Here is a 14,008-nt window from a genome sequence, read left to right as displayed (position 1 = left end):
TGAGCTGATACCACGCCATTACACTCCAGCCTGGCCAACAAGAGTGAAACTCCATCTCAAAAAGGAAATTGTGGAAATTTTCTTAGAGTTACTTCTGTGTACCAGGATAAGGGAATAATCTGTAGGACAGGGCTTCTTAACCTCAGCACTTTTGGGCCAGATAATTGTAGGGTGTTTAGTAGCATCTCTTTTATTCTGTCTTCCAGTTGTGATAACTGTCTCTAAACACTGCCAGATGTCTCCTGGGGGCCAGAGGCCCTCTGGATGAGAACCATGGCTGTAGGGGATGTCTTCTGAAGAAACGGGCAAAGGAGGCCTTCTACAACATAAAGAACAAAATAAGGGAAAGGGTAAATGCAGTTGCATTTATTAAGATAAATTAATTTGATGTGGCATGGGGGGTGGTGTGTAAAGTGAGCTAATACAAAATGATGCTGGATACAGATCATGCATGTATACACAGTGGAGAGCTGGTTTTATTTGGGAGGCAATGGGAGCTTTTACATTGTTGAGCAAAGGAGTGACGAGATCAGTCCTGCTTTTTAGAAAGATTAGTTTGGCAGTTACTTATTTGTAACCAGAATTAGACAGCAAATAGGATGCGGGGGAGAAGTCAGGTGACTATTAAAGTAGTCTGAGAAGTTAATTCTGGACAAGAGCAGTGGTAATGGAACTAAAAAGGATCACAGGTTTTAGCAATAAATCCAACGCGAGGAAGGGGAACTTAAGATGCCATTTTAAATTTGAGAGTGGTAGTACCATTAAAAACTAATGAATTTTGATTAACTAGGGCTTCAGGCCCTTTGAAATTAAGTTGAATTTTGGTTCTTTCTGAGCAATACACCAGATTTCTAGACAAACACTTAAGGTATGTTTTTAGATATCTATTTAGTGCCTATTACAGCATGGTGTTAGCTTCCGAAGAGACAAGAATGACAAAAATAGTCTTACCATTAATGGCATTGTGAGAGGTCTAGCAGTAACTTGTTTATCCTATGCCTTGATCCACCCTTTCTCATTTCCTTATTAAGCACACAATACTGAGACCAGAATAAAGCAGTACATTTACTACCTTGTGAAGAATGTTCAGGTGTTCAGGTGTGTTATCTTCATTTTGTGCTGCTTTAACAGAATACAGGAGACTGGGTAATTTGTAAAGAACAGAAATTTATTTCTCACAGTTCTGGAGGAAGGGAAGTTAAGATCAAGGAGCTGGCACTTGTTGACTAGGGCTTTCCTGCTGTGTTCTCACATACAGAAGGCAAGCTAGCAGGATGCTCCCTGAAGCCTCTTTTATTAAGGGCCTTCATCCCAGTCCTGAGAGAATCCCTCATGGCCTAGTGATCTCTTAAAGGGCCCACCTCTTGATGCTGTCACACTGGCAACACCTGAATTTGAGGGGACACATTCAAGCCACAGCAAACTGAACATTTCTCCCATGCCAGATAGCACCATGTTCTTTGTCAGTAGGTGTTGGTAGAGGGGCACTGCAGAATGAAGGGGCTTCTTTTGCTTCTAAGATGATACTGTGACAGTTAATTTTATGTGTCAACTTGGCTAGGTCACAGGGTGCCTAGCTACTGGGTCATACTTTTTTTTTTTTTAAGAGATTTAACTTCTGCTCTGAGTTTCCAATTATAAGCTCAAACATTATGCTAGGTGTTTCTGTGAGGGTGTTTTTACATGAGATTGACATTTAAATCAGTGAACTTTGAGTAATGCAGACTGCCCTCCTCAATGTTAGTGGGCTTGATCCAGTCAGGTGAAGGTCTGAAGAGAAAAACGACTGTCCTCTTCCAAGAACAAGAGAATCCTCCAACAGATACCTTTGGACTGGACCTGCACCATCAGCTTTCCTGGGTCTCCAGCCGCCTGCCTCACACTCCAGCTTTTGGACTTGTTAGACTTAATAATCATCACACAAACCAATCCTTTTAAGGGAGTTTGTCTGGAGAATCTTAACAAACACAAACATCTACTGAGCGTTCCTGTCCAAGTTTTGCTCACACCCTAGCAAGAGGCTTCTGGCTTACCAGTAGAGGGTGTGAGGTTCTTTGCTTCTAAGACCTGATCCACCAGCTGTACACCAGCTCTGGCCCAAGGCAAGACAGGGAATTTCCCCATCACTGAGTAGGCTATAGCCACTCTCTCTCCATTAGGCCTGACTTCACCATGGGTAAGGGGAGCCCCTTTCAAGGGTATACTTAACTTTGGTACTCTCAGTCCTAGAACATCGTAGCTCTCTTTCATCTCTCTTAAAAGCTAATATCATTATCAGTTAACAGTTTTTTATATTAAAATTATCCCTGTTCAAGTTAATGGTATGGTTTCTGTCTCCTGACTAGATATCAGGATACAGTATTTACTGTCACATTTCTACTAGTTTAAAGTTTTTCGTAATATTTAAACTGAATTTTTGATCATTCATTAAATACTTACATAGAACAGGACAAAGGATGATTTTCCTTTGTCTACTTATTATAAGGAAGTGTCCAAGATTTACCACTACGTCATGATTACAGGTAGTCACCAACTTATGATGGTTTTAGGATTTTTTGACTTTATGATGGGTTTACAGGGATGCAGCCCCATTTCAAGCTGAGGAGCTCCTTAGGACTTACGAATCATGCCTCTTTCATACCACGGTAAAGTTGGAAAATTGTTACGTCAAGCTGTCATTAAGTAGGAGCCTGCTGTGTCGCTAACGTTATATGCTTTTTTAACTTATGATGGGTTTACTGGGAATTAACCACAATGTAAATCGAGGACCATCTGTATATTGTATGATTTTTGCTAATGCATTGAGAGAGATCTGTGTAAATTATCTATGACTTCAAAATACACATATTACCTCCAACTGTGTTAACTCATGTTTTTGAAGAGAATAAGGGTATTTTCACCCTATGTGGATGTGCTGTAGAATTTTTCTAAGCTACGAAAGTCTACAAATAACAAATCAACTTAAACTTTTTGGGAAATAATTTCTACTAAAGATTCATAATCGGCGTATTCCTTCAATGACTGTACAAGTTCATCCAGCAGATAATCTCCCTGCATAAAAGCTTCAAGATCATGCAGTGTCTTGCTTATTCTATGATCTGTGACCCGGTTCTGTGGAAAATTATATGTTCTTATTTTCTCTGATCTTCCTTTACTTCCAATCTGTATATAGAAAAAAAGATGAGATGCAGTTAGATTCAGGGCAATTTAAACCTACAAATTTAACTTATCTGAAGACTTAAGTTCTTGATTTATAACATGAATCAAAATGCGAGAATCAGGTTTTAAACACTTAGAATCCCCAAATGACATGGGAACATGATATAGAAAAAAGAACATGTGCTCTAAAATCAGATTAATATCTGAATCCTGCCTCAGCCACTTCAGTGTTCTACGACCTCGGGCAACTAGTTTACCCATCTGCAAAATACAGTGTCTACTACACAGTGATGATGGCTATAGAGCCTGGCACATAGTTGCTATTCCTATAGTCGCTGAATACGTATTATCTCTGTGAATTAATGCAGTCATCTTCCGTGATAACAAGGTGGTGAGTTTCCCATATTGAGGAGTTCTTAAAAGGCTCTGTAGTTATAAAATTAAATACCGGCAGGGCGCGGTGGCTCATGCCTGTAATCTCAGCACTTTGGGAGGCTGAAATGGGTAGATCACCTGAGGTCAGGAGTTCAAGACCAGCCTGCCCAACATGGCAAAACCCCGTCTCTAGTAAAAATACAAAAAATTAGCCGAGTGTGGTGGCGGGCACCTATAATCCCAGCTACTCAAGAGGCTGAGGCAGGAGAATCGCTTGAACCCAGGAAGCAGAGGTTGCAGTGAGCCGAGATCACGCCACTGCACTCCAGCCTGGGTGACAAGAGCGAAACTCTATCTCAATAACAAACGACGACAACAAAAATTAAACACCAAACAGGAAGAAAGCCAAGTTGAGTTAGATTTCAAACTTCCTTGCATATTACAATTTCAAAGGATTAAAAATGAATGAGGACTCAGTATATCTTTATTTTTAGTAACTGATTAAAAGTCTGAGAAAAATACCTCTGAATATAGAAAACAGGGCAGAGGTGTAAGATTACTATCAAACAAGGATAGCCCTCAGACTACCTGAATTGTTTTCAACACAGGTTAAAACAAATATGATATGTAAAAACCGAGTTATTTTTTAAAAAGCTGAGTTATATAAAAATATTTCTATCCTTTAAAAGCATTTTTAAAATTCATTTTTTACCTGAATTTTTCTAGCATTCTGTCTTTTATTTGCTTCTTTTTCTAGATGCATGCTGTACAGTTTTGCACGTAACTTTTTCATAGCCAGCTCTTTATTTTTCAGTTGAGATCTCTCTTGTTGACATTCAGAAACAACACCTGAATAGTGTTACGAGAATTAAAAAGTTTTAATAGAAAAATCTTCTTTACTTATTATCAAGGAATACTCCTTTTCCTCCTCATCCTTTTTCTTCTTCCTTTATGAAGGGGAAAAAACAGGACTCTAATAAAAAAGCGAGAGACTATAGACTTCACTTTTGCAGAGTTTATCAGAAAACTGAAAATTTAAGTTTGAGCAATAGCACAAATAGCACAAAGTATTTCTTTTTTTTGTTTGTTTGAGATGGAGTCTCACTCTGTCACCCAGGCTGGAGTGCAGTGGTGATATCTCGGCTCACTGCAAGCTCCGCCTCCCGGGTTCAAGCGATTCTCCTGCCTCAGTCTCCCCAGTAGCTGGGACTACAGGCGCCCGCCACCACGCCTGGCTAATTTTTTTTTTTTTGTATTTTTAGTAGAGACAGGATTTCACCATGTTAGCCAGGATGGTCTTGATCTCCTGACCTCGTGATCCGCCTGCCTCAGCCTCCCGAAGTGCTGGGATTACAGGCGTGAGCCACTGCGCCTGGCCTAGCACAAAGTATTTCTATACTGAAGGCATACATACTAAACAATAAGCATAAATCATTTAATACAGATTGTTTCCCCTCAGCTAGCCACCATGTTTTAAAAGTAACAACTACTTACAGAAACGAAGGTAAATGAGAAATCCTATTACTAGAGAAAATCACTTAATTTTTTTAGGCTATCCATTTTTTTTCCCCAATTTCTGTTTTGTATTCTGTATTACCTAGGACATCATCCAGTTTAACATAAGGATACTCCCATAATTAAAAGAACAAAATCATAGCAATCCAGTACTGGCCTCAACCACTATTAGTTAATAGGGATTATGCCCCTTTGAAATCAGTCATAGTAAGAGATTCTTGTTTCCCTTCTAGATAACTGAGATTTGCTATCCATATGCTTTTATCACATGTGAATCACTGTGGTAATACTTGTGAAAGACGTTTAGTTCAACCTACAGTGTACTGGAGACTTAAAGATTTGGATGTAGTCCCTTTGCCTAACTATCTAGAATCAGATCCCCTGGAGGTACGTGAATGAAGTTAATGGAAAGATGCCCCTGCAGTTATATACAAAACTATACAATGCTTTCATATCATTTTTTCAAAGGAGGCCATGTTCCCCTCCCCTGCAAAAATGCTCAGAACCAATGATTTAGAGCATTTTCTGATAAAGAACCCATGATAATAACTTCATTGTGAGAATTTTCTTTTTAAGTATAAACCTCAGAACTCCACCTGGAAGGACCATCCACACCTTCTATAAATCATTAATACAGACATTCCCTGAGTTTGGATCCCTCCCTCTTCCTGGCCTTGCAATTATCGCCCAGAGTATCAGGTAGGGATTCTAAGTAAATCAAGTATTTAATAACAATCCTTCGTAGTATACATTTCTCTGGTAACCGAGGATCTATTTCAGTGGAAAATTAGTCAAATTATTCCAAAATTGATTTCTTTGGTGTCATATCTTGAAGGAATAAGTACACACCTGTTGGAAGATGAACTATCCGGACAGCACTGTCTGTGGTATTTACATGCTGCCCCCCAGCTCCACTGGCTCGCTTAGTGTCAATTCTCAAATCTTTCGGATTAATCACGAGATTAATCTATACAGAAGAAAAACTGGTATTTTAAAAGGTTATATGTACCGACTTTATAAAGGCAAGAGCGACCCATTTATAAATACACAACATGTACAGAATTCATATATTTGGGAGGTTTAATTTTAAGACTAGAAAGTAGCTAGAAGGATACCAATTTAAAACTGTTTTGCTTTTTGGAAGAGTAAGGAATCGAAATAGTACAGGATTGTACAGTTTTGAAAAACAAATCCTTTCTAGTTCTCAAAAACCTGGCTTCTCTTTACCCATTTCTTACCAAAGAAACAGTAGAACTTGATACTCTTCTGCCTACTTTTAGAACTGAATGCGTGAGCTAAGGTAAGGTTTTTTCAAATTTTTCTGAATTTAAAGAGCCTAGCAGCAGGAAAAAAAACCACACACACACACACACACACACACACACACACACAATGGTAGCTTCAGAACTGTGGGAAGGGTCTGTTTCGTTTTATTTCAAACATATTTGGAGGCAAAGATGAACCAAATGGAAATGGGAGTGACCAAGAAATCATGGGTCTCAATTCCTCAACACACTGGGATCTGAGGTCAAGGTAATGCTTTGTCCTGGGAGCCACCATCAAAAGCACTGTTTCATGAACAACTAAGAACCATTCTGTGACATGTCTGCAATGCTGGCGGTAAGAATCCTACCACTCCCTGGGCCTTCCACCTCTATGTTTCCCTGTGTGACTCCCTCTTATGGTTGCTAGAAGAATTAAGATGATACATGGACCTCAGTGTCTCATCTTTTCCTGAAAACTTCCACCCCAAGATGCTTAAACATAAGTGACTAGGTTGCTAGGTGTGGCTCCTGCCATTTATTCTACTTCACTCTCTCCCTTAACTGTTTAGTTTCTCATCTACGCTTCACATAAAAATTAGATCTAAAGAAACTATGAAGACCTAAAGAAAGGAACTCCATGAAAGCTATTACAGAGTCAATAGCACTTTTTCCCAAAATTAGCATAGGAACCACTGAGAGTTCCTTCTCAGAGCATTCACACTTCATTCTGAAACACAAGTCAGATATCTCCTATCACTTTTTAGCAGAAGGGAAATGAGGCAAAACAGAACTCCTACACTAAGTTATCTTAAAAATACAGACTGAGAATTTGCTTTGTGAGAAACAGTATACTCATTATGAACAGTGTAACAATATACTTTAATTTTAATGTAAATGGGTTATGAAGCAGCAATTCTGTTAATTACCTTTGTTAAATAGGATTGTTGCTGTTAATACCCCATAAACCAGTCACACAAGGCAGAAGTCATTATAAAGGCAACCAGTCCATATTTAAATAGGTTGTTATTTCACCCACAGAGATGATCTCACAGTAACTACTTATTAGGAAAATACTAATACACAGACAATGCAACATTGTATCATTTACAAATCCTTGATTTTTAACATTATAACATGTTTTAGACTGAGATAATATACAACTCAAAATACACAAGCTTTGAAGACCAAATAGATACTCAATTCAGTAAACTCTAAATGTTACTCTGGGGGCAAGGCACTGTGCTAGGCCCAGGATTCCAAGGAGAAGGGCTTATGCCTTACCTCAGTAGGCTGGGGTAATATCGCTACAGTCATGGTGCTAGTATGGATGCGGCCTTGCTTTTCTGTCTTTGGCACTCTTTGTACTCTGTGCACACCTCCTTCAAATTTCATGTGCCTATAGGCTTCTGAACCCCCAATGCTGGCAGACGCATGTCTAAGGCCACCTTGAAAATACAGGGAAATAGAATTATTTTTGTTATTCCTGCCATTTATAAATAATTGATCATCACATCTACTATCTTGAGCTATATTTTTAAACTCATAAAAGGAGATAAACATGGAGACTAAAAATCTTGAGGTATATTTTTAAAGTTATAAAAGGAGATAAACATGGAGACTGTAAAACATTAAAATATTTAGTGTTTTAATATTTATCTTTACTGCTTACAAGTACTAAACAAAACATGTATGAGGCTAATCAATTGACATCAGTAACATATCTAAGACTACTTTTAAAGACTGTTAGCAATTCAATGGTTAGTATTATTGAAAGACTCTCCATGAGATTTTATAGGTCATTTCAAAATTATTGTATTTGCCTTCAAATTTATTAGGTAAAGGATGAGCATAAAACTACATAAGCATCCTTACAGATAAGTTCTAAAGCCTAGTCATGGTCTTTCCAACTCTTTTCCTAAACACTTTACCCGAAACAAAATGAATAGTTTACTGACCTATTTCACTTGGAAAATATTCCAGGGTTTCAAAATGCCATCTTTTAAATGCGGCATATTGTTGATACATATCAAATATCTCTGAAGTAAACAACATTGCCTCCTGACCTCCAACTCCTGCAGTTACTTCCAGGATCAAATCATTTTCATCTGTTTCTTCTGAGGGAACCAAAAGTAAGATAATCTGTAAATATAAAAATATCACCCCTCCTATAATTAAGATTTAAAATTTACCAAAAAATAAAAAGCTAAATGATTAGATTCAGGAATTTTAAATATTTAACTTAAGTTTCTCTAAGCAAATAATTTAATATTGCTGAGTACTGTTCAACCATCTTGCCAATTAGAACTGTATAATGTGTAACTTCCATAAAGTATTAATGTTACAACTATATTATACATGCTGTAAGATTCAGCTAAAACTTCAGGCTTGTTTTATTGTCTGTTGGAGTTCTTGTATGCTTTATATCAGTTCTCTCTTCTGTTAATAAGAACTAAGTACTTGCTGTGATTAGGAAATTACACTGTTGTAGAAAGCAAAAGAAGATTCTAGCTCCATCCTGTTGAAATTTAAGGCCTAGTATGGCAGAAAACCCAAAGCACTCAAAACTGCATTTGTATTATTTTAAGATTTCTTATTATGGAAGATAAACTTGTAATTTTGAAACTAAAAAGGCTCTTAGAGATTATCTGGTCCAATTCTTTAATTTTACTTGTAAAGGAAACAGAGGTTAACAGAGATTACATGACTTGTTTAAGGGCAAAGTGTTAGTTACTGACCAAGCAGGCACAAGAACACAAACCTTTGTGCCTAGATCAGTCTTCTCTCCATTACAATAGTATGTTTCTAATCAAGGGGATCTAGAACAAAGACTTCTTAGATTAAGTTAATTAATAAGAAAAGCTACCAACATTTTATTGGTTCTTTAATATATGGCAGGCATTCTAAGCACTGTACATACTTTAATTCTTAAAACAATCTGGGGTAAGTATTATTAACAGTTCTACCTTAAGATGTGAAACTAACTTTACAGGGGTTGAATAATCTAGTGGCTCAACATTACCCAACTCGAAAGTAAGTGGAAGAGCTAGAATTGAACCTGAATATACCTGAGTACACTGCTATCACACTAGACACTGCTCAGAAGCCATGCTAGTTACTACTTTTCCATCTCTCTAGCCGATGCCAATACAAATTATCATTCAAATTTTGAACAAATGGATTTTACTTGTTTGTTGATTACTACACACTGTACAGAAACCTTTAATACACATATCCTTCTTATTCACACAAAATTTAATTTAGAAAATTGGTAAAACGCGAGCTACACTACACTTTTCACCTTATAGTGGAATTCTCGCCTTCTAACATAGGTTATAGGAACATTAATTTTTAGTAATTTTCACATTTGGCTAAAGGGGAGGCAGATTCTCAAAAATAAGTACCCCCTTTCCTGGGTCCTTCCTTACCTAACACATTCTTTCACTTATCCCCAGAGGTAATTACTGCTGTCAACCTTTAGTCTCTGCTTTACAGAATTAGCAAAGAGTGGCTCTAATTTCATATAATTATTCTTCATTAACTCTATATGTTCTGTAATTCTCCTGGATGTATAACCAAAGCAGTGTAATCCAATTCTTAAAATCCTCAGGGCTTACTCTAGGTCTGACATTCTAAATAGTGTAAGAGATGCAAAATAAATATTCCTGGCCCTGAGGCTCACGGTCTACTGTCACTGTACCAGGGGACTTCAAGAAGTTGTATTTCAAAGTTATTTTGTAAAAAAATAAACTCGTGCTACTTGTTATAACAAGTTACAGGTTCTAGTTTAAGGCACTAAAAAGGGCGTATCAGTTCTGCTAAAACTGAAGCAAGAAGAAACATTAAATTGCTGGTGAAGCTTGGGTGGAAGAATGGTGAAATCATTGATGCTTTATGAAAAGTTTATGAGGACAATGCCCTGAAAAAATCAGCAGTTTACAAATGGAGAACTCGTTTTACGTAGAGACAAGATGATGTTGAAGAAGAAGTCCACAGTGGCAGACCATCTACATCAGTTTGTGAGGAAAAAAATTAATCTTATTTGTGCCCTAATTGAAGAGGACTGATGGTTAACAGCAGAAACAATAGCCACACCAAAGACATCTCAACTGGTTCAGCTTATAAAATTCGGACAAAAAAATTAAAGGTGAGCAAACTTTCCTCTGGATGGGTGCCAGAACCTTTGCATGCAGATCAGCTGGAGGCAAGAGCAGAGCTTTCAATAGAAATTTTAAACAAATTGGATCAAGATCCTGAAGCATTTCTTTGAATTGTAACTGCAAGTGAAACATGGCTTTACCAGTATGATCCTGGAGACAAAGCACAATCAAAACAATGGCCACCAAGATGTGGAAGGGGTCCAGTCAAAGCGAAAGCAGACTGGCTAGGGGCAAAGGTCATGGCAATAGTCGTTTTGGGGATGCTCGAGGCATCTTGCTTATTGACATTCTGGATGGCCAAAGAACAACAGTATCTGCTTACTAGGAGGGTTTTGAGAAAGTCAGCCAGAGTTTTAGCAAAATACCAGGGACAGCTTCACCAGAGTCCTCCCCTACACCAGTGCTCCTGCTCATTCCTCTCATCCAACAGAGGCAATTTTGAGAGTTTCAATGGGAAATCCATAGGCATTCATGTTACAGTCCTTATTTGGCTTCTCCTTTTTTTGTTTCCTAATCTTAAAAAATTTGTAAAGGGTACCCATTGTTCTTTAGTTAATAATAAAGACTACATTGACATGGTTAAATTCCCAGGACCCTCAGTTCTTTAGGGATGCATTAAATGCTGGTATATCACCTTTTTGCTTACAAAAGTGTCTTGAACTTGATGGTGGCACTTATGTCAATACATTAAAGTTTATGTATATATATCTTTTAATTCCAGTTTTCCAAAAACTTTTAAAGTCCTTTCATATAACCTCTTCTGCCCCATGTCTACCTCCAACCTTCTTTAAAAAAAAAAAACAGAGGGAAGATACGTCACTGTTTTGCTGCCTTTCCAGAAAATACTATCACTGTGACAGTTACCTTTCTGTGACAGCTGTACAGTATTTTTAGTATGATGAAAACAGGACCACATGAAGTTTGTTCTTTAAAAGCCAGTTTATTGATAGTCATAATCATTTCAAAATGTATGCATATATCAAAACATCACATCATACACCTTAAATATAAGCAATTTTGGGGTCAATTTATATCTCAATAAATCTAGAAAATAAATTTTAAAAACCCAATTTATTCTAAACAGTAACAAGCTAGTCACTTCTTTGTTTTTATAAACCTTTAATAAACGTTAATGCCTAAGAATAGCACAAATGCTTTATTCTTTGCAGAAATACCATACCTGATGCTTCAGCTGAGTTATTTCTTTTTGACACAGAGTTGTTTCATTCTCTGCAAGTTTCCTTAAATCTTCATTCTCATCTAGGAAAAAAAGGACAGAAGTTAAGGTTTTCCTTAATTAGTGTTGAACTGCCAGCAGACTTCTAGGAAATAGTTTTATGGTTATTATAGCTGAAGAGAAAAATAAAATGTCTATCTTGTCCTTTCAATAAATGCCATTCAATAAATGTCCTTTCAATCAATTTCACCATTTTATACATTAGTTTTCATACATGTAAGTATAAAGTTTTTTTTTCTGACAAAAGAAAGTACAAGTAAAAATTTCTATAAAAATATAAAAAAGCTAAACTCTTCCATAATTTCATCTCCATGAAATATGCACTTTAATAAATATGCTTTTAGACTTCCAACTTAGACTATACAATAAACCAATGAGTGCATTTAGCTAATAAGATGGACAGAAGGGATACAGAAGTTTACACCAGTAAAACTAAAATTCAATTAAAAAGTAGAAAGTTATTTATTCTCTTATAAGCAAATGTTTCATTACTATTTTAGTAACCACCCAAAAACATTTATTAGACTCTGCCTAATGTACACAGAATGTTTATATGAAGTACTCCTCTCTCTCTGGCTTTACCCTTATTGTTGTTTCATCTTTAAATTTTCATTTTTATCTTATAAAACATACTTTCTCATTCCTCTACCCTATAGATGATATGCAGCCTATATAAAGGAGGAGGAAAGGGAAAATTTCTGGCTATTAACAAATTATTCTCTCTATGGAAAGTTCAAACCCTTACAAAGTATCAGTTTGTATGCTTCTCTGTTAAGAACCAACCGTGCTGGGAACTGGGATAATACATATGTAAGACCTGCCCTCAAGAGAGCATTATAGATAATTTTAGTTTCTTTATATTTTTCTAAAAGAGAAAAACAAAAAATAACCTAAACCACTATGTGATATGGTTTGGCTGTGTCCCCACCCAAATCTCATTTTGATTTGTAGCTCCCACAGTTCCCACCTGTTGTGGGAGGTAACTGAATCATGGGGGCAGGTATTTCCCGTGCTGTTCTCGTGATAGTGAATAAGTCTTACAAGATCTGATGGTTTTATAAAGAAGAGTCCCCTGCACAAGTTCTCTTGTCTGCTGCCATGTAAGAAGTGCCTTCTGCCTTCCACCATGATTGTGAGACCTCCCCAGCCACGTGGAACTGTGAGTCTATTAAACTTTTTTTTCTTAAAAATTACCCCGTCTTGGGTATGTCTTTATCAGCAGTGTGAAAACAGACTAATACACTATGTGATCAAATATTAAAACAGTTGCACCTTGAAGGAATCTGTTGATTTTGGAATGGGCAGAAAAAGGAAAGAAAGATTAACTCAAGGAGAGAATAACAACAGCAAAACTGAAATAAGTAAGTACAGGAAGCACTGCTGAAAATTATTTTGGCACGCATATGGTATGGAAGAAATCTGGTAGAATAGAAAATGTGTTGAGTTAGGAAAAGCAAAAATGAATTCTAGCCCTAGTTTAATCGCTAAGGTACTGTTAGGGCAATAGGCTCAACTTCTCTCAGTTATGACAAGAATGAAATGAAAGTTCTGAGCTAGATGATCTCTAAGGTGCCTTTCAGTTCTGCAAAATAAGGAGATTGGAACTAGAGTCTAGAAGTAATTTAAAAACTATATTTTATTTAACCCAATATGCTCCAAATATTATTTCAACATGTAATTAACATAAAAATATTACTTTCTATACCAAGTACTTGAAATCTATATGTATTTTACACTTAAACACCTCAATTCAGACTAGCCACAAATAGATGCTCAACAGCTGTGTGGCAACTGGCTACTATATTGGATAGTGCAGCTCTAAAGGGTTTAGAATGAGGAGTTACTCAGAGCCAATGGTAATACACTACTTCTTTAATTTCTCTTGAATATTATAAATCAACATATGTTTACTGGACACCTACCATGTGCCCGCCTTCCCCTTTCCCTACAAAGATGTTTATGGTTTCCTATTCTAAATGGATCCCATTCTTTTCAACCCTTTGAGTAGCTGCTTATTGTCACCCCTCTTTTCCCACCTAGATTTCTGGAGATAAAATGCCATTTTTATTACTTTTTTCCTGTTAACTCTAATTTACTTCTCAAGCTGTTACAATGGATTCTATAATCATATCAAGACTATTTTTATTCAAATTACCAATAACAAAATTGCCAAATCGAAAGAGTTACTTCAGTGTGAGCTGAAAAGGTTGAGTTTTACCTTTCTATGTCAGGTACTGAGGAATTTTTTTTTTTTTTTTTTGAGGCAGGGTCTTGTGCTGTCACTCAGGCTGGAGTGCAGT

The 14,008-nt window shown here is 36.8% G+C and overlaps 1 protein-coding gene across 2 annotated transcripts; it reads right to left on the bottom strand.

The window, feature by feature from the left end:
- Positions 1-452: 452 nt before the first annotated feature.
- On the bottom strand, positions 453-11,915 carry MTRF1L (mitochondrial translational release factor 1-like). Of its 2 annotated transcripts, none has more exons than XM_011996793.1 (6): positions 11,652-11,915; positions 8,270-8,428; positions 7,596-7,759; positions 5,899-6,016; positions 4,247-4,383; positions 453-3,162 (listed from the first exon to the last, which is right to left on the bottom strand). In XM_011996793.1, the coding sequence occupies exons 2-6, from the start codon at positions 8,364-8,366 to the stop codon at positions 2,962-2,964; spliced, it is 717 nt and encodes a 238-aa protein (XP_011852183.1). In that variant the 5' UTR covers positions 8,367-8,428; positions 11,652-11,915; the 3' UTR covers positions 453-2,961. The 2 variants fall into 2 exon arrangements, with proteins under 2 accessions (XP_011852183.1, XP_011852182.1); XM_011996792.1 differs by having other exon boundaries at positions 8,270-8,453; positions 11,652-11,726.
- Positions 11,916-14,008: the final 2,093 nt, after the last annotated feature.

This window comes from Mandrillus leucophaeus, unplaced genomic scaffold (genome assembly GCF_000951045.1).
Source record: "Mandrillus leucophaeus isolate KB7577 unplaced genomic scaffold, Mleu.le_1.0 Scaffold524, whole genome shotgun sequence".
Lineage (NCBI taxonomy): Eukaryota > Metazoa > Chordata > Mammalia > Primates > Cercopithecidae > Mandrillus > Mandrillus leucophaeus.
This window is presented reverse-complemented; position numbering and strand designations above follow the sequence as displayed.

Coding starts and splice junctions, on each gene's coding strand:
- MTRF1L (XM_011996793.1), bottom strand. CDS start 8,366: ATGTTGTTTACTTCAGAGATATTTGATATGTATCAACAATATGCCGCA. Junction 7,760..8,269: donor ATATTTTCCAAGTGAAATAG/GTCAGTAAACTA, acceptor TGTATTTTCAAG/GTGGCCTTAGACATGCGTCT. Junction 6,017..7,595: donor TATTACCCCAGCCTACTGAG/GTAAGGCATAAG, acceptor TCTTCTGTATAG/ATTAATCTCGTGATTAATCC.